This window comes from Hesperophylax consimilis, chromosome 21 (genome assembly GCF_061612785.1).
Source record: "Hesperophylax consimilis isolate HC1 chromosome 21, BYU_Hcon_1.0, whole genome shotgun sequence".
In the NCBI taxonomy this organism is placed as follows: Eukaryota; Metazoa; Arthropoda; class Insecta; order Trichoptera; family Limnephilidae; genus Hesperophylax; species Hesperophylax consimilis.
Window position 1 is genome coordinate 24,815,621 of NC_142856.1, and position 22,206 is coordinate 24,837,826.

A 22,206-nucleotide genomic window follows, 5' to 3' on the forward strand; every position below is an offset into this window, starting at 1 on the left:
AAAATAAATTTGGTTGTTTACAGGTGAAAAAATATAATATGCATTAATAAAATTGTTGATTGAAGTACTTGTACATATTGAACTATTTGGCGGGTTGGCAATTCCCGTCGGCGGCATTTAGAGGGCGGGAGATATTTTCAATTACGTACATATGAGTACGGATATTTCAGGCGAGTAATTGATGCTTATAATAATGTGTTTTTTGCTCTATTTTTCATACATAACAATAACTACACATTCATTTTATTTAAATATATTTTACTGGGCAATAAATATTCTCACTCCATCAGAGACCAGGCTGGTTCCAAGCGGGAATGTGTGGTCTGCTAGAAAAGGGCAGTAAAAGGTGGCAGGCGGGAAAACAGTGATTACTGTGACGCTTGTCCTCACAAGCCACGTATGTATTTGGGCAAATGCTTTCTCAAATAGCACACGTTAAAAAATTGCAATTTTTTCTTTTATTAACAATCTTATATGACAATAAATTTATATATTTCTTAACATAACTGTATCATTTTATTTACTGCGTTACCAAAAAAAAATTTTATAAAATAATTTTCTAAAAATAATGTAATTTTTCTTCATATTTTTACATTACACTTTGTGAAGTAGCTGGTATACCATATAAAAGGGGTTAAAAAAAACATTTCATGTATTTATGTCATTAGTTTATTTCAATGCTTATTTAAAACTAAACACTCAATAATAATTCTTCGACCTGACTATAACGTAAAGCGAATAAATAAATATGTCTTGTAAAAAATTCAGTCAACTTTCACCACTATACTTCTGATTGCATTCGTACATCTCATGCTCTTTTATTTAATCTTTATATGACCTGTGCTAGGCACCAATCATATATATTTTCTTGCATGTCATATTACCATTCTCTACATAAGGTAATGTATGATAAAAATGTATATTTGTATAAGAATTGCATAACGCATGTTGTAAATTACAATTTTTCTTGATAATTTCTGACAAATTGCGAAATAATATCTCTGGATTTGCTCCTGCAAAATAATAGATTTGCAAATTGACTAATAGACGTATAGCAAATTGATGTATTCTTCTTGGATTACTTTCTACCATAAATAGTTTACCCAGAACAATATTATCCTTAACCTTTCCTTATCTGTGGTGTGTATTTACTACACATTGCTTCTAATAACTTTAATAACTCTAAAAATATAATATATTCTGGGTTCAGATTTTAGGTATTCTTCCGTTATACATTTATGCACTGAATTAAAAAATAATATATTACATAGTTTTCAAATTCAATTAAAAATCAGAGTTTTTTGTTAAAAATCGGGAACAAATACACCAATACAATCAACCGTGTGATACTAATATGCGAAGAGTGTGCGAGGAAATGACACGCTATTGATGTCCCGCTTTAATTCGCTATGCGGGAACATGAGACATCCACACTTCTGCAGTTATAGTTTTTGATTTAGACCATCGATACCTACGACCACACAGCTGTGTTTGTACCAGCCGCTAGCCGCTAGCCAGTTGGCCGCGAACCGTCGTTAGATGTGGACCCCTCGCACGTTTCGTTTTTTCATGTTTTCAGCAAATAAATTACAATTATTATCACTTTTGATATAAAATATAATAAACATAATCGATTAGCTATGAATATTCATATTTTTCCGATATTAAATTGCTTATTTTGAGATGTGTATTGACTACACAGCACCGGAACGCGTGTATTTTTTTAGCACAGCAAGGGAAAGGTTAAGGATGCACTGGCGAATGCGAGGTAAAGAAAGCATCCTTTTAATAATCTAATCCATTACTTCAACATGGGCCTTGCAATTTTAGGATTTTTTCTTGTGTAATTCGTTTTTAGCACACTCGCACACATTCAGTCTACTTTTGTCCTTCCTCTACTAATTTTAATTGTAGTTAGAACCATAGATAAGAAAAACAAGGGAGATAAACCATGAACCATTGTTAGTATAGAAACCATGCGCATAAAAGTGTCGTCAACAGCATTAACACACAGTGGCACGCCGTCTTCGTTTCTACATACACACCAAAAGCATAACATTCATTGGCTCCGCTGCTTTGTTGGCCAGTTTGATTTGGTTGTAGCTCGGCGACAATCAGCACGCTTTAATGCCATATCTCCCCGTGTTTCTTTTATCTGATGGGACCGTATTGTGGGTGTTTATTTGTCATGCTGATTTTCCGGAGTGGGTTCGGTTGGTCTTTTTTCTGAGAATTCTTTGAGGAGTAGATCTATGGGCGGAGTCAGCAATCTGTGGTCTTCGCTTTTCTTCTCCACAACTTCATCCACCACTTGCATTGAGTTTCTTCTCAACACGTTCTTTATGATCTTCCTTGTCTCGACATTCTCTTCTGCCTGCAATAACAACATTGACTTTACAATAAGTGATAATTTGCAGTTTTCATCTGCTACTAAAGTTCTACCTGCACTATGTTATCTCTCTGTCTAGACAACTAGACAAGGGGAGGGACTTTAATGTTATAAATACACGGAAACTAGTGAATCTGCATCACACAGAGAACTCAAAAAACTATATTTTTTCCATTGTTTTCTGAACTAAAGGGTTTAAAAAAACTTTTGAAGTTGTTTACGTTTAGATGCATTTTAAAGAAGACATTAAACAGCTGATATAAGAAGTTTTATGGCCAATATATATTTTTCAATATGTTGTAGATTTTTTCAAATTTGACTTTAAAAAATTCCAATGTTAATTTAATTTAATTTAATTCTTAGTTTACTCAAAAAACAGTTGTTCCACAAAATCGTCTCTAAATGTGACGTAGATTCACCAGTTTCCCGCTTTTACTACAAGTTTCCGTACACCGTGTATAGTATATCATTGATGGAATACGTAAGTCTCGATTGACCTCTTTCAAGAAGAGCAAAGTGACTATGATTTCATCTGATAAATTTGTAAGAATCGTTTTGTCAAATAGCATAATAATTAGAAAAACTTGTGTGGTCATAGACGCATTTTCAACAAATAAGTCAAAGGTTTACAATAATGCTAAGTGACAACTTTTTATTGTATCATTTACTGATTCATACATTCAACTCGAGGGTTTCCCCTCAAGATGCTGAGTGGAGCGACTACTTAGAGAAAGGAATACCATTTATAAGGGTACTCGTATGCTTTTGTGTCTAAACTAAACAAGAGTTCTATTAATCAATATTAGAATTTCAATAAAAAATATATTATTATTAGCTATATAGTGATTTAATAACATAGTGTAAGAATAATATGTATTACATTATCTCTTCAGGCTTTAACTCTTTGCACGCGGCCGTATCAACTGTTGTTACGGCAAAAAGTCTATACTCACACGCGGCTGTATCAACAGTTGATACGGCAACTTTGACGGCCGATATTCCCGCTCTCTTTCGTCATAAATGTATTTCTTGCTCACTCGGACATTTGTAGAACTATCACGATGCTGACATCTACAAGAATTTCTCAAAAATAAAATTGTATTTCATAAAAAAAGATCGATAACCAAGTGCGCCTCTTCGCGCCTTTTAGTCCTTTAGTTTACATTTTTGTCAACGGATGGCGTCAGTACTAGTTTGTCATTCACAACTTTTCATAACTAAGAATGATAAGTGATCATGGTGTCCCACTTGTGTCTATAAACACAGTGGCCTAAGTACACACACACCGAGAGTGGTTTATTTATGACGCCGAGTGAATGGCGGGACCACATTCAAAAGATACGGTACGTCTTTGTATGAAATTTTATGTTTTTGTTTTTATAAACATCTAAGAGTGTTGATACACGAGGATTTGTTTACATATTGTGGAGAATAATCTGTTCTGTCTATATAGTCCAATAAATCATGCCAGAATGCTATAATTTGACATTTAATTGCATGCATAGGTATTTGAAAATATGTACCGCGTACGGGTATAGATAAAACGGAGCGAATTAACGCGTTCAAAAGGTTAATAATAGCTATTGTTTAACAAACGCATAATCCATTTTAAATAGTGTATTAATTCTGTTTGTTTAATAAGTATTAACTATAGTCTCAAGACAATTTGTATTTTCCAGTGTTATTTGGCGGAAAGAAGAAAATACGATTTTAATTTCAATTAAATTAATATAAACTAACATTTTACACCATCTGTGATAGAAAATATTAATAAGTTCAAAAATGAATTAAGAAAATATGTCTATCTCAATTATTAATGTTTCTTTTCTTGAGACTTTATTGAAATATTTAAAGAAAGATTATGTTTGCCAAACAATGTACATGTTTATATGTTTATAAAACTATTAGCACCACAGACATAGGAATTAATAGACGAGAAGATAATGGCGAGGGGTAAAATCAACTGTTGAAGAACGAAGGGAGTGAAGCTGACTGTGATTCGTCAATAAATCAATCTGACAGTAAATAGGCATCTCGCATTATAATATCACCATTTACTTCTTAAAAGTAAAATCTGCTTTGGAATGAATAGACATTTTTACATGGGAGCGCAAATTACTCGCCACGTTATGAACAAATTTGCGAAGTCCAAATTCGGCAAAAAAATTCGGTTGTATTTTCAGAGTCGAATATTTCGTTTAAGTATTTAGTTAAGACACTTTTATAAATGTTCATAATTTACTTCCCAGCAACCAACCAGCTTTGTGTTTCGCGTCCAGACGTTTATCGATATGATAGTATAATATGTTTCTAAAACTGATCTATATTATACGATGTGAATATGCTTAAAATAAAGTAAAATAATGCTTATATATGGAATGTAATACGACAATTGGGTTTATTCTCTTTTTCACATCTATTTTTACAAGTTTTCATAGTACAAGTCAACATTTTGCCGTGTTATTTCGTAAAATGAACCGATGATGCCTCGACCATAGTTCGCACAAGAATGATGACGTCACGTTTTCAAATTTCACTTGAGGCCATACGCCAGCCCAGCCGGTTCCAATGGAACCGGTATGGGGAGTGGGGATAATACGCTTTTAATCACTTAGGGCAGGTCTACTAATATTCATATGTCTATGATTAGCACACACGAAGATGTGAGCTAACTTAAGATTAATAAATAAAATAAATAAATAAATAAAATCACAGTGATAGGCAGAAAGTATGAAAAGTCTGACTTCTTTACCCTAGCACTTTTGTTGCTTCATCCACATTCTCTTCATCTTCTCGTGTGTACTCGTAAATTAGTCTGCCTCTTGACAGGATAAATATGTTGTATGAAGCATTTGATTCACTCTTATCATGAACGTCCCCCACTCTTTCCATAAACATTTACGTCATACATATCTAATCATACTACAATAATAATCTTTTTATGCATTTATTAATGCCCTAATGGGCTTTTCACTTGCAGACGTCACTATAGTGCAACATTAACTGGAAGTAATAATAATGCAACATTAACATTATTATTTACTGAGCACATAGCATTCTGTTGATGCGCTCATATCTGTTGTTTGTTTTTGGGGTGTTATGCCGTGTTGCGCTAACTCCTTCTTTAGCCGACGTTTCGGACAGCGTTGCAGTGTCCATCATCAGGGCAGATCCGGTAGATCCGAAGATCTTCACACATCTTCGGATCTACCGGATCTGCCCTGATGATGGACACTGCAACGCTGTCCGAAACGTCGGCTAAAGAAGGAGTTAGCGCAACACGGCATAACACCCCAAAAACAAACAACAAAAATGCTTTTGGCCGTGAGAATCTAAAAACTTACCCGCTCATATCTGATTTCAAAATAAGTTTAACAGTGAGTTGTTTTAAATAAAAAATAAAAACAAGCTCATCCTTTCTTCTTTCCAAATAAGAATTCAATCAAGCTTTAAATAGGTTTATATTAGTAGAATGGATGACACATTGTAGAAGTTTACTCCATGTATCCACTATTCTATTTGCAAGGAAGTCTCAATCAAGTCAACCCTTTCTCTTCATTCTTTTAACGTTGATTATCTTAGTTCCGTGAGTCTCTGTTCATATTGCCGGTCTTTCGAAGTTCTTGGTATTTTTGTAAATCGTCTCTGTACTATTAGATCTATATCTTTTGCAAAATATGGACTCCATATTTGGAAAGCATATTCCAAGAGAGGTTGCACATGTTTTGTATATTTTTAACATTGAGTCCTGTGTTAGGTCAATAAAGGCTTTCCTGATAAATATGTTATCGAAATTGCTTTTTTGATAAACCCAGAAATATGCAGTTCCCATTTTAAGTCTTCTAATATGGTAACTAAGTCTTGTAACGTCACTGCTATTAGAGGTGTTCCATTGAGTTTGTATGCAAGCTTAGGGTTAACTTTAATATATTTTTTTTAATAATTGAAGAAGATAATATTTAAATCTAAACGAAACGTGAAAAAGAACAAGCTACAGAAAATAAAAAAGGTAACTGTCCCAACTGAGAATCGAACCCAGGATCTCGTCGCCTCTAACCACTAACCTGATATTTTGTCGTTCTCATTGTTTTTAAAATTTCAGTTCCAAAAGATCAGTGAATACATTCTTTTGGATATTTGTAATAAGCATTTACTTTGTGGCTCGTCATAATTTACAATAAAAATATATAAATTTGTTTTAGACCACTTTAATTTTAATTACACTCTACCGGTTTCGGAAGCACCCTTCTTTCGTCAGGAGAATATTAAAACTAACAAAATATTGACAGATATATTAAAAAACAATATAATTTAGGTGTTTGAGTGGGAGGTTAACAAAGGGGGACGGGTAATTGCGGGAATTCCGACAATAACAGAGTGGTTTACTGGAAATATATCTAGAATGCGACTAAACGATAAATTAATTTGGTTATTATTATTTAGGGATTTTTTGATTTCAAATGCTTCTAAGTTATCTAATTTTTTGCTTTTATTATTACGTATTAGTTAATAAGTATTAGTTCTTCACCATAATAATAAAAGCACCAAATTTGATAACTAGGGTGCTTCCAAAACCGGTAGAGTGTAATTAAAATTAAAGTGGTCTAAAACAAATTTATATATTCTTATTGTACATTCTTTTGGCACTACTTTATTCGTCCATTCGCTTACGTGTTCAAAACTTTATCTTTCTTAATCCTGTACCTATATCAAAACTCTATCTTTCTTAATCCTATACCTTTAGTTTCATAATAAAATCCATTACTTTAACATACAAACTCATCTGGATCCCATTTCTACTGATAGATTTCTATAATATATTTAGAAGATGATAATAATGACAAATTTAAATAATTATATGTATTAAAAGTAAGTACTCACCAAAAAATTCATGGTGGCGACTGAGTCCATTTGTAAGTTTTCCCTCATTGAAGTGTTTGGACAAACTGATTGCAAGTTCTATTCGAGTTGATGTACGCTATGAGATATCTCAAGTGCTCCTTTGGAAGGCTAAATGTTTATAAAGTCGCTGTCTGATGCCAACAACTGTTTTATCTGTCCTGACAAGATAAGCGATGACTTTTTTTTTCATTTGTTCAAACACTCGAGTAGTTAGAACTAGTTTTTCAAAGGAAAACGTATTAGGACATACGTTTTGGCATTTAGAATGCTAAAATAGATGGAATAAAAAAAACTTCAAGTGGTAAATATTCAGTCTTCTCATTCTTATTGACACTATGCCCCAAAATGTGTTTGTTTAGCTTAAGATACCATAAATACGCAGTAAGCTGGAATCTCCGCAGGCTTGATTACTTTGTTTCCGTAAATACATTTTTAAACTTACTTATCATCAGTTCATTAATCTTAAGTGATGTTTAGGATTATATCTTAAGATATGTAACCAACTTTTATAAAATACTAGCTGACATGTTATGAATGGTTTGGAGTAAAGTTTTGAGGTTGCGAAATCTAGTGTACCTGAAAACTGGATCTATTTTAAAGGTAGAAATAATATTATTCTTTTTTTTCACTTGTTCACTTCACTTATTCAGTTTTTGTTTCACTTGATCATGTCACGTCTTCCTTGAGTGTGCCCGACTTCCACCATTAGCTAGTATTTACCACATTGTAACTATTAAATAAACTACATTATGTGTATTGACTTTTATTCAACACCTTATCTCATTCTAGTGCAGAGATATAATGCCGTAAGTCTTCCTCGGGTGTTCCTGACTTATTCTATCATTCAAACCACTCTCTAAACACTCCTGACACTAATAAGAACAATTTTAAACGTAGAAACATTAATTTAGATTTATGTTAGTTAGTTTGCATATACATAACAATGGTTTTGCGTTTGTGAGAGTTATTTTGGCTGTCGAAGCCATTATCAATTAGTTTTTGTTGTTTTTTATTTTTTTATTTTATTTTATTAGGAACATTAACAGGTTTATAACATAACATGCATAGAGAGAGAGAAAAAATAAGTAAAAGAATTAGGTTGTTGTGTGAATACTGTAAAAGAGTCCCTACTGTACCCAGTTTGTTTGGGGTATGTTATGATGATGAAGGGAATGGAGAAGGGAAGGAGATGGGGAGAAGTTTGTGAAGTACCTGACTATTCATATCTGATCACCAAACCCGTCTATAGCCATTTCAAGGTGTGGTCTTTCACCAGGGCAATTCTGAGAGTATATTATGGAGCTCTACAAAATAAACCCAAAAGACATAATATCTTATGGGATTGCCACACTTAGCTGCGTAAGCATTTAATAATTGCTGCAAGCTTTGAGGGCCTCAGTGGTTTTAACTACGAATCCATAGATCCCAGGTTCAAATCCCGGCGAGCAGATGTAAATTTTATTTAATTAATTTGTGTTGCTTCACAATAATTTCTACATTTTAAATAATCAAACATACTAATTTTGATTGTTATGTGTGTTGTGCGGGATTTGAAATATATAATATCATACATGGTTTTTCCTCACTTACGCCTCGGGGATCTCATTTCTACAGCATTCAATCTAAATCCTACAATAATTATAATATCCTGTAATTTTCATGGGTCTGTGCTTCGAAAATACTCTCACCAATGTCCTGATGAAAGACCACCATTGCTTGAAATGGCTGTGTTTGTTGACCAAATCTGAATAGCCCGATACTTTCCCTCCTTTTCTCCTCCCCATCTCCTTCCCCACTCCATTACCTTCAGCCCAGATCCGGCCCTGAGTCAAACAGCGCCTGGCGCCAGTAACAACCTCAAGGGCGCTGTATTAGGTGCCTCCTTGGCAAGTCAGTGCCCAGGGAGGACTCCTCCAATTGCGCCTGCACAGGGCCGGCTGGAGATGCCGTAGTCTCACTGACGTTTTATATTTAATTTCAGCTTTGGAAAGTTTTGGACCAACTTCTGCCCTATTATTACGTAATGTATGTTACACTACTGTGACTGCAAACATCTGATAACTCTGTTATAGTGTACAAATGTTTTATCAAAAGGAGATGGTTGAACATCTCTGCCTCTATTTTATCACCTATAATGATAACTATTGTCACTTAATTGTCTATCTCATTAGTTGACGTCTGAGATAAAGCCACTGACGCAAATGAGCTGCGCAAAGTAACTCTTCTGTTTACTCGAATCAACGTCGTATTTCAAAGCTGTCTCGAGTTATGCACTTTAGGATCATGATAATTCACTGATATTATTTTTATTCTTCTGAAGCCTTCACAATGTTGGTGATATTATGTTTAACAAGAATAGGGAGAAAATTTTCTTTACAGATTTAGCAAAAATTTATTGTACCATTTTTTTTTAAATTTGAAAATCGCACAAGAGCTCCTGACTGTCCAGAGACATATTTTATGATGCTGAAGTTAAGGAGATGGAAGAGGAAGGTTGGGAAGTAGGGCCTGGCTATTCAGATCTGGTCACCAGCTAAGGCAATTTCAAGCAACTTTTCGATTCTGAATGAATCCTTAACTTGGACAGTTTTGGAGAACGTAAGAGATGGCCAATCACGAAGAGACTAGCTACTTTATAAGAGTAAGGAAACAGGAAAAAGGAGTATTGGGAGGTCTAAACTTAGGTGGCTGGATGGTGTGGAGACCAACACCGCAGCGTTAGGCAATAGGAACTGGAGGGAGATGGCAGGAGACCTGCGGGAGTAGAACTGTTTCCTGGAGGCGGCCAGGATACTCCAAATTCGTTTAACAGTAACTGGGTTCCTTTGTTAAAGTTCACCAGGGTTGTCTTGGGATATTTAGCTGCGTTTCCTGGTTCCACAACGTGTCACACAGGACATTAACACCCTCTTCACATTTCCTGCATTTATTGAAGTTTTCCACTCCCAACAGCATAAATATTTTTTATTGCTTTGTCCAAATATAAAACCTGTTTATAGTAAAATTATTTAGAAATGGGGAAAGGAAAGGGATAAAATGAAAACATTATATTTTTCAATAATAAATTCTATAATTATTATTTAATATACAAAAAAGTTTGGTAATTATCCGACCCACAGAGCGGATATATCTCTTAAAAATAAAGGATTATCAATAGTATTTGTGATTTCTCTCTTAGCATGTAAAAATATTATATTCATCAGTTGTACAGAGTACCAAATGTTATTGTGAGCCATCCCACTAACTCCGCAACTATAAAAATATGTTTCTCTTAGAAATAGGTGGCATTGCGGGGAACTTAGCTTCTGTCTGCGGAACCACCAGACCAGTTCAAATAATAGACAACAATCACTCTGGGGAAGTCAACTTCTCAACTTCTTCTCCAACATACATACATACAAGCGTACAGACAACAAGAAACAAATCAAATAAACACTGCAAACTGCCAACTCGGGAGATAAAACAAATATAAACAAAATTTGGTTAAGTTTACTATCACCCTCAATTTAAACCGTTCAATAGACGAAATAAATAATAATAATTACAATTTGAATAAATTAACGAATGGTTAAAAACCGGTAACATGACGTCACCTTGAGGAATACGCTCAAACGTTGCAAAGGAATGTTCCAATTGTTCAGAAGAGAGATGTGCTCGCATATTCCACAGGACAGACGTTGCGTTACCTAAACGTATTTGCAAACCGATCCCACCACGGTTTCAACTAGTTACAAAAAACAGACATTATTTACAAATCAGAACATTGTCTACTTAGTACTGTACAGTTTGGCATAACATATTCGTGAGTTGTGATGTTCTGCAGAACTCCACGGCTCCATGGCTCAGTCTCCACTAACATTAGGTCATTTCGTCATCAAATCTCCGCTTCAAAAACAGTATTTCACATTACATTGCACATTCAATATTTGTTGGATATATTGCTTTTAAATTTGAAGATTCATATCGAAGGTTTGTTTTGATTGCACAAAATATGAATAGAAATAAAGGTTGCAATTGTAGTTTGAATGTCAAGTGTAAAGTAATCATCCGGCCGTGATATGTGCTCGTTTGACGTAATTGCAATTTAAATAAACCTTAATCTGATAATTCTACTTTTATAACTTCGTCAATATAGGTACCCTTTTAAGTTATAATTTAATACTCGACATTATGTCTAAATGTTCATCAACCCACCAATAATTGTTCTGTCGCACATACAAACATGTACAATGCATATTACTATACAAAATGGAAATGATTCATTTTTCGGTTTAACGGAAGAGATACATTTATTTATTTTATATTTTCTGATAAGAAGCACTTGCTACGTTTCATAAAAAAATATGTGAAAATAATTTATTTTATATTATTTTTAATTTAGTGGTATTTTATATTTCATGGTGTTTGAGACACAGACACAGCAATATTAACATGCATTTAGAATGAGGTTTGTTCTAATCTGATTCACACCAATAAGACACTGTCCTCGCGCAATTGTAGAGTTAACATTCACTCTGCATTACTACGCACACAATTACTACTGAGACTCAACTCGACAGACTGTAACTCCTAACTGTATTCTGTATACGGGAAACTTAACAAACTTATTACATTCATTTGTCAATTCACAGAATAATTCCCTTTGCTCAAACAAACATTGGCACACGGGTAAATAACTATTAGACACACCAGTTAAAAGCTTTCTACAGATCCGAGAGCTATTTACAAACATAAACTGGAATAATTGGACTGCCATAGGGTATTACTGAAAACCATGTTTTAATATTAAATTAACATAGTCTATCCAATAGTTATTTTATCCCCGATTATAAACAGTAATGCAACCTACAAAACTTTGGTGATTCATTATCGTTTTGAAGATGTGATACAAGTTTAGTATTATTTTCTATGAAAAATATATTCCAGCAACAGATTATGTGTTGAGTTTCTCAACAGAATTTCAATAATGAAATATCGTATACATTTCAACAATTTTCTATGCAGTATAACAAAATTGGTGTCTACAAAATGAAATGTTTTAATTGTCCAACTAAATTAACAAGGAAATTTTGGGTTTGTATTTTTATCTTGAATCAAAAAGATTACATGGTTCATTTTAGCATTAAAAAATAATGAATATGCATCAAATGAATTAATTAAATATCATTATCATCGTTGTGAATAAGTAAAGTGAAACTACATAATACAAACACAGGATTAAATTACGCCATTTTCGTTGCTTACAATTATTTTCAAAAGAGAGATATGTAGAATTGATCAAAAATAACACAACTTAAATTGTCACTATAAATAACAGGTGAAGTTTATTTTTATTATAAGTAAGTATGTAATTTGTTTTGTCAATAAATTATGATAATTATTGCTCATTCGACCCATGTTTTTTATACTCAACGTTTTGCCAAATTTATGTTAAATAAAAAATTAAACTATTCAAATTTTCTTCAAATGTACAAAAAAAGTTGATTCAAAATCGTTAAAATATAAATTAAAATAAATAATGTTGTTTTTTTTTCATTAAATAGAACACTTAATGTGGCAAGAAGTTTTAACAATGGAATAACAAACATATCATCGGCATGCTAGAATAATAAAATAAATAATTTAGTTTAAGTCATTTTGAGATAAATTGTAGCTACATAGATAGATTATTTCATTGAGCATAGGTTTATATAATCAAATGGGTTTAATACTCCATTAATATGCTGCACAAATAAATAGTTCAGTAAAGAATGTCGAATTTAAATACCGATGCGTAAAATAACATTTATTCTAAACATTTGATGTGTTGGTAACATGGCAAACAAAAACACGTCTAAATTAAATATTTGACGCATTTTTTAACTGGCAATATTTTTCATTTCTGGTGATTGTCTAGAGCGAATGTAAATTAAAAGAAAATAAGTCCATTTCAATAAATGTACTGAAAATTAATTTATAATAATTACAAAGTTTAGAGAGAAACAATATTCATTGGGCTCAAAGATTCACGAATAAATTAGGATATAAAATTATTATCTATTGGCGATTCATCGTTTCCTTTTACCTTCCAGATCGGCGACATACCAATTTTTAACAAACTTACAAATAAAGTAACTTATGCAAAAATAGATGTAGGTACAATAATTACTCTCCAAGACATTCATATCAAAGCCAAATAAACACATAGTCTATATCAACAAATACAATAATCTTATATAAATATAGTCACATATAACTCCACTTGGTAGCAACGCTCCTTAACAATATTCCATATAAAATTACAATCGCCCAAATTCAATAAATATATTATTTATGGTAAAAAAAATTGCGTCATTATTTATTTTATTCATAATAAAATAATAATTATTACAAGTTGATAAATATTCAGGAATGGGGAACCAAATGAAATTATTATGTTGCATACAATAATCTGTTGATAGATGCGGTCAGCTCTACTGAACCTAATTTGTAGTGCACACATCGATGCAGAAAACACAATACAAGTCTGGATATTATACTGACCAGACTTCTACATAACCGCCTAAACTGTGTTAAGTCTATTTGTATTTACCCATATTGAATTATTTCACTTTTCAACTGATTACAAAACAATATTACACGTTTTTTAATCTGTCTTCATTCTGATCACAGGAATTGGTGAATTGTTAGCAGATTAATAAATTTAAAACTACAATCGGAAGCAGCGCTATAGTGTAGCGTACAATTACAAAATGACAATTCTCCACCAAACTCAACCAAGATTCAGGGAGATTCAATTTTAATCATGCCTGGAGCCAGTTGCACTACAGCATCCTCAGTAGGTAAAGATAATGAGCATCGTAAGAAGATTGGGAAGTACTTGACTACACGAGAATGTTGTGAGGCAAAGATAATGAGCATTGGAAGAAGATTGGGAAGTACTTGACTACACGAGAATGTTGTGAGGCAAAGATAATGAGCATTGGAAGAAGATTGGGAAGTACTTGACTACACAAGAATGTTGTGAGGCAAAGATAATGGGCATTGGAAGAAGATTGGGAAGTACTCGACTACACGAGAATGTTCTGAAGCAAAGATAATGAGTGTCAGAAGATTGGGAAGTACTTGACTACACGAGAATGTTGTGAGGCAAAGATAATGAGCATTGGAAGAAGATTGGGAAGTACTTGACTACACGAGAATGTTGTGAGGCAAAGATAATGAGTGTCAGAAGATTGGGAAGTACTTGACTACACAGATTTAGAACTAAAAAAAATGTAAATCAATTTCAAACAACGTTTCAATTCTGAATGGTGGTCTATCACCAAAGCATCTTAATTTATGGGAAAAGCCCATATAAAACTTTAGAATTTGTTACAAATCGTATTTGAATAAGTGACCTCTGGGTCCAGAACCAATGAAGTACATAATAATGCCCAAATTGTGTTTTCTACATCAAATGCTGTATAAAAACTTAAAAAATGCAGGCAGTAGCACATTCCAACAAATGATAAACTTTATTATGTCAGTTATCTATCAGAGTGTTGAGCCATGATACAATCCTCCTTTCTGAACAACCTCACATCATCAGGACGCTGTAAGTGCCAAGTTGCAATGCTGGCTTATAGAGCAGGAGAAAGGACAGCACGGCTCAAAGACCCCAAAGTCAACAGACACAACAACATTGGTCGTAAGAATCTCAAACCATAACCAAAAGTAGTATATCGTAAACTTTCAATCGGCGCACAACACAAACTATTGATAAGACTATAATAAAATCTTTATAAGCACTCTACGTTATAAAATACATGCACTTATTACGTGTAATATCATTATGGCTAGGTTGTCTCTCTATATAAACATAATTATATATGGTTTGTGATTTACTTTAGCTAGATGCCACATATAATGCGACCCATTGTGTATAATTACAATAGTTAGTATTATTTCCTATATTTAAAGTTGCCTAAAACCTTTCCCAAAACTTAATATTAAACTTAGTTTTTACCTCGTCGCTATCCTTATTTACAAAAATAAATCTAACTATTTTTATATTATTATTATTTATAATTATTTTTTTCAATTTATACAAAATGATTCATACACTTTAAATCACCATCGTTAATAATTTATCTATAACCGAATTAACTATTAACTTTCATGAGCATAATATATTATTATTATTTATACTTAGATACACAGATAAATTAATAATCTATATACTATTATATTGCCTACCCTCTTTGGGTTTTCTGAAATATAGGATTTGTGGAGATCTGGCGAAAACGGCGATGCAAGTTACGCCAACAAACCAACCGACAAACCATGAGGCTTCATATATATCAGACTACTGCATCAAAAAATGTGGTAAATCAATGTAAAACAATGCTCTTGCCACATAAATTGTTTATTATTTTCTCTGTTCACATTCGGGTAAGTACTTTATTTATAGATTTTAATTAAATTTGAATGAGTTCCATTTTTAAAGTGTTGTAAAATTTGGAAGAGAAAATATTCACACATAATATTGTAACTAAATTGAGGAAAATACTTTCTTGGTAGATTTTACTCAAACTTGAATGTGTTCCATTTTTAAAGTATCAAAAACAAAACAAAGATGTCTCATTTATAGATGAATTATGGAGGGAAAAGGGTGTTTGTTAGAAAATATTATAATTAAATTAAAATATTGCAACAGAACTAAATTGGGGTAAGTACTTTATTAGTAGATTTTACTCAAAGTGTTTAAAATGTTTTTTTTTTATCAGTTATCTCCTTTTAAAGATTGCTTATGGTTTTTGTACGCATTCATTATGTATCTGACATTATAAAAGTATCCATTTAGTTAATAAAGTTTGGTATTTTTGCGTGTGAACTGATAAATAATAAACAGCATTTATGTGGGAAGATTGCCCCTTTGAACAGAAGGGAAAACGCATATTCTAGAAAGATCTCATGAAAAATATTACATTAAAACGAAAAAAAAGTTGATATTGCCCTTGGTGAAATAAACTTTCTCAAACAATTGTTTTGGTTCTCACATTAGAAAGTATTTGAGGGAACAATTGGGTTGTAATATTTGTTCTTACGCGAGGCAACTAAATTTGGTAGATGAGAAATTAACATTTTGTATAAATTATTAACTAATTTTTGTAACAATTGCCAAAATAAAAAATAAAGCAATTTTGAGATACCTGAAAACACACTATTATTACATATTCAATCTAACACGTTGTATAAAAAAATATGATTAAAATGTAAAACTTTTTTCCTTGTCCTGACGTACCTTTTTTATTCTGAAAAACTCATTTATTTTAAAGTACCAAAAAGCGGCGATTCCTAAAGAACTATCATTTGAAGGCTTCATGTGATTTCTGCGCACATACAAATGAAATATTTCCTTTTGTTTGGTGTCTTAGTATTTTAATTATCTTTAAGCCAGAAACTGATTTTACAGTAATGTTTGAAGGCACTATATATATTTTTTAATTCTTTTTCGACCAATATCTAACTGGAGCTACATTTAAAAAAGCGGAAAAAAATTAATACACTGGGTAACGATTTAAACAAAATAAAATATACAACAAAACGTAACGATAAAAAAATTTACACTGCTGGACATTATTTAAGTATATGCTTATGCCTTAGTTGATAATGTAAATTGTATCATTATGCCTTGTTCGATGAAGTAAATGGGGTTCTGGTTATTAAATAATGTAATATTTATCAACCGTTGATACGGAAAGAAATTGGCTTTGACACATGGCCTTATCAACCCTGGTGATCTTGATTGCTGATAATACTTAGTTAATGCGGCCAAAGATTAAAAAAGTTGTAAAATGCAACGCAAACAATGCAACTGCATCTTCAAACTATAATTGTCAGTACAGCAGTCAATTGAAAAGTAGCATGAACTTTGCTGAAATATTGGAGCGCACAATTCATAATGAGAGAGTTATATAAAGGCCAATATTTAAAAAATAACTTATTTTATCATATTTATTATTATTATTAGATTTCAAAGAGTTAATCTATTTATTTATTAAGAATATTGACGCTATTAAATTGCCATTATAATTGCCGATTGCTTTTCTTGTAATGCCGTTTTTTCAAATCCTAAATAATTCATATCTAAAAGATTTACGTATTCGTTTTTCAAATCAACCCAGTGGAGTCAGTTTCTTGAACTTGATCTACGCGGCTGCCGCGTGTGATCCATTAGCCATCATGCATGCCAAACGGCGCCTGGCGATACTAAAAATGTCAAGAGCGCTGTGTTAGGTATTATCAGCGCCTTGGCAAGTCGGTACCCGGAGCAGACTTCATCAATTGCACCTGCACAGGTCGAAGGATCCATGATGTTAGTTTCAGTAAAACACATACGTGCCGCGTTGTGAGATGGATTGCATTGAAAGGGCCAGCGCTGTAAAGGTTAAGTAAATGTGTGCCCAATAGAACGTTCTAATTAAGTGTAAAGATTGATTTAATTTCAAAGTCAATGGAGAGTATAATTATACCGCTAGAGAATACATTAAGTCCTCTTTGTACTGAATTCATTAAAATAAGAACCTTCCTAGATCCATAATCCAGAGTAAAGTAAATATAGCATAGCATAATATAACATAGCCTGTGTAAAGTTAAATTGTCTCTCAAGCAGCGGCAGCTAGCTCTTAGGAGCGGAGGCGCTATGCACTCCCTGAATTTCAGCCAATCTAAAAATTCCAGTGTGCCGAAACTTGATTCGGTTATATAACCCATAATAATAGATATCTATATATGGATGTGTATCAAATGCAGTGCGATTTGTACCTATATTCAGAGGAGTAGTTCATTTTCAATATCGCTCACAGAATTTTACAAGAATGTTTGCATATTCTGTGACAAGTTGAAAGTGTAGGTACATACGATGCTTTGGAAATTTTTGTTTAACGCGATCGAAGGAACGGTTTGTTTAGCGGCATGTTAAACGGAAACGTGTTTATGTAATATTGTTGTCGATATTGTGCATCCAATTTAACTACACTTACACTTCTATACTTTTTCAGGCAATGTTCAAAAGAACTTCCTTATAAATAGGTATGTACCTGCCTAATATGTATTCAATTTATTATCTTAGATGGTGAACCCCCATATATTTTGACCACCAGCCACCACTGCTCTCAAATAAAGATAAACTGTTTATCTCTCTAGTAAAGTAAATTAGCAAGGCGCGTAAAGTGAAAACTGTTCTCGTATGAAAGAAAATTGCTTCACAAGTTAATTTAATAGTGAAATCAAGTACAGAAGTCTCTCAAGAAGGATACAGTTAAATAAGTCAATCCCATCTACATATTATATTGTTGCTTAGCGATGTCCATTTACGAATGAATATTTAGTTTCTTGCTGATTTGAAGTGTTCACGGAATCAAGAAAAAGGCTCAAGCAATTTTGATATCTATTTGTACATCCTACGCGATAACGTAATGCTACCAATAAAAAGGTCACAATACTTTCACGGAGAAATGTAGGCTGTTTTTCTGGCACAACGTAATAAAATAAATGTCAAGACAAATTGTAGCCGGCCATGTATATATATATCGATGTTTATCGGTAAATCTATACGTAATAAATGTTTTGGCAACTTTGTCAACTGAATCTCATAAATTTTCAAACCATTAATATGGATAGTGGGAAAAACGTTTAGAAGGTGTAGATAACAAAAAAAAATGGTGTGGTACAAAACTTCATAAAATTAATAATAAAATGAAAGAGTTCTAGGTAATAAACACAAAACTAAAGTATTATTATTAAATCCTCCAATCTGATTAAAAACTAATGCTAACAATAAATTAATAAACAAATAAAATAAAATAAAAATCATTCACATCCACTCGGAGACTTAAATAAATGGAATTCAATATTCTCTTTTTCAACATTTTGGCATTTAGAGCAAACGCAGGAAGCTTTTCTTTAAAAAGATTGTCATAATAAAATATATTATAGGAAGAGGAAAAACAGCACAACTTTTTGTATCAAATATGTTATCTTTTAAGTTTGATACATTTGTGATACTAGCATTCGAAGGATTAAGAATATTCTTGATTACAATTAATCAAAACTAAGGTTTGTAGAACTTGTTGGGCTTTTGATTTAATTTAATTTAAACTGAATATTTGTATTTAGGTCACAAGGTCAAATTTGTAAACAATTTCACCCATTCTTTGAAAACGAATGGTTCTTACGCAGAAACACTAAAGCTATGAATTAAGAGCAAATGTATTGTATAAAAATAATGTTTAATGCCTCAGATAACTACTTGCTTCTGTTAGATTAGTGTTAGGATTCAAATTGACAATATCAGCGTGGAAAAGACATCAAGAGGCAACTTTTGCACCAACGTTATGTTTCTTATATGACAAATTGAGATTTTTAAAGTCATGAACCTGGTTTTCAATACGCAGGCAAATTCACTCCGATATTGCTATTGTTTCCATAAAAATTGAAAAAGCTGCCAAAAAGTGAATTATTTTAATAGCAGGAATGAAAACAGTTATCCCAAATGAGTAGTAATTATTTCCTTCAATCATAGATGAAATTGCCATTACAAAATGCACAAGCCCAGAACTTTAAATTGTATCACCTTTGTGCGCGTCAGAAGTCACGTACACGCACATTCTTAATTGTCAATAGCCTTTGTACGTAGAAATTGACATCACGTGCAATAGTAAAAACCTTACTAGTGATTCCCCACGTAATATTATTATTAAGCAGCAAACTTTTCACAGTGTAATATAACTTCTTTTTTTAAATTCACTTATTTGAGAATATTATATCTATGTAGAGCTTTCTCAAAAAATTCTTTAAGACACCATTTGATCCGGAGCAAAAAACCGAACCGAACACTTGAACGTTGAACTTAACGACACATGACGGTGGTCACCGTTGAAACCATATCCAGGATTCACTCGGTCTCTTGTAAACGCTATCCAGGGTTAAGCTAGCCACAAAACACACAGGCTTTAGTTGGCCACTTACAACACTTATCCAGGGTGAAGTTAGCCACTATAACACTTTAGTTGGCCATTTATAACACTTTTTCAGGGTGAAGACGGCCAATGCAACCCTTATCCAGACTTTAGTTGGCAGCTTACAACACTTATCCAGGCTTTAATTGGCCACTTATAACACTTATCCAACATTAAGTTGGCCATTTATAACACTAATCCAGGGTTAAGTTGGCCATTTACAACACCTATCCCGGCTTTAGTTGGCCACTTAAAGCCCTTATTAGGGGTGAAGTTGGCTACATATAACACTTATCCAGGATGAAGTTGGTCACTTATTTCACTTATTCAGGTTGGTCACCATTGAACACTATCTGGTTGGTAACTTCTGGTAGTAATTGATCCCACTAACGGTGTTGATATTGTGAGTTGATTACAATTCTGGATGGTTCGGCAGTATCGCGCAGTTGATCATCACAATTCTTGATTGTTTATAGACCGCACTGCTGTGGCAGTTGATCCCCAAAAACGTATTGTACAGAGTCGCAGTTGGCCACAAAACTAAAATGCTTATGGACCGCACACTGCTGTAGCAGTCAAACCCCTGAAGAGTATATTGCTCTGCTCCCTGAAGAAGGTATTGCTCCGTTTCCACCTCCATCCCCGGTCTATACATTATTCTATCTGACAATGATCCCAGACATATAGATCCCTAAGGTATTACTCCAGTTGACCATCTATCAGACATGTCGATCCCCGAGGTGTGTATGTGTTGGTCCGGTGCATGCGCTTGGCAGCGGGTGACATCACTCCGCCCACACTCACTTGGGCGTGAGTGCCGGCAACCAGGCTCACGAGCCGTGGCGCGACTGCGCCTTGAGTATGGAGATGGCGTGGCGCACGTACTTCACCAGGTGGCGGAAGGACGAGTGCAGCGTTAGGGGGCCGCACGCACGGTCCACGCTTATAAACAGATCTGGAAATTACAAACATATTATAAAGCGATCCTAGGACAAGTAAAGTATAAAGAAATATGAGTATCTGCGGTGTCTGGAAATTGTAGACTAAGCTAAGCTAAGCTGCTTTCACTGACCAAAGTGAGGGCATTTGTATCACTGCATATATTGTACTGTAGTGGTGAGGTCAAACTTTATGCCCAACCTTTCTACCGTCAAAGAAAACATAATATTCATGAATTACATTCGTTAATTTATAATAATAAAATGAGAAATACTACTCAATTTAACAGTTAACAGCATTATGTATGTGTATTCCGTTAACAGCATTATGTGGGTACATTCCGTTAACAGCATTATGTAGGTATATTCATGAAAATTACTTTCCGTTAACTTGGAATAATTTCAATAAAATATTTGTATCTGAAACTAGCAGCTTTCTCTATTTGAAACTAAGGACAGGTTGTTTCGGAGAATTTGAAAAATTCTTCAAATTTTAAAGTTCATTTTCAAGCTCTTTTAGTATCTCAGTTCTGTCAAGTAACTGGCCTAAATGATATAATAACAGAACTTAAATAGGACATTCACAGAACTCGCAAATGAATGTTGAAATTTGATGAATTGTTTAAATTCTATGAAAAAACCCATCCTAACAGCTTTATATTCATAGGAATAATTTTTATCTGTAGTACCAAAGGGATCATATTGCGGAAATCTCTTCTCAATTTGAAGCTTATGGCATTGTTATGCACGGAAACCTCTTTCTTTCAAACCTTACACAATTGCATTCACGGAAATATCTCCTCTATTTGAAACTAACACCATTATATATACGGAAATGTCTCTTCCATTTGAAACTAACAGCATTATATTCAAGTAATTGTCTCCCATTTGAAACTGTGTTATATATCATATCTCCTGGAATATGCTTTCCAAATATGGAGTCCTTACTTCGCAAAGGATATAAATCTGTTAGAGAGAGTACAGAGACGTTTCA

General features: G+C 33.3%; 1 protein-coding gene and 1 long non-coding RNA gene across 6 annotated transcripts in view; both read right to left on the reverse strand.

The window, feature by feature from the left end:
* Positions 1 to 1,567: 1,567 nt before the first annotated feature.
* LOC149413783 (uncharacterized) lies at positions 1,568 to 7,397 on the reverse strand. The gene is made up of 2 exons (XR_016304205.1): positions 7,271 to 7,397; positions 1,568 to 2,374 (listed from the first exon to the last, which is right to left on the reverse strand). It is a non-coding gene; the product is annotated as an uncharacterized LOC149413783 (long non-coding RNA).
* Positions 7,398 to 10,351: 2,954 nt separating this feature from the next.
* LOC149413784 (uncharacterized) overlaps positions 10,352 to 22,206 on the reverse strand; it is a 361,784-nt gene continuing 349,929 nt past the window's right edge. For 3 of the 5 annotated variants that reach the window (XM_089644668.1, XM_089644667.1, XM_089644669.1), the window contains one exon: positions 10,352 to 21,229. In XM_089644668.1, coding sequence (XP_089500794.1) covers positions 21,105 to 21,229 — 125 coding nt within the window. In that variant the 3' untranslated portion in view covers positions 10,352 to 21,104. The remainder of the gene's footprint in view (positions 21,230 to 22,206) is intronic. The other 2 variants (XM_089644671.1, XM_089644670.1) reach the window with 1 other exon arrangement.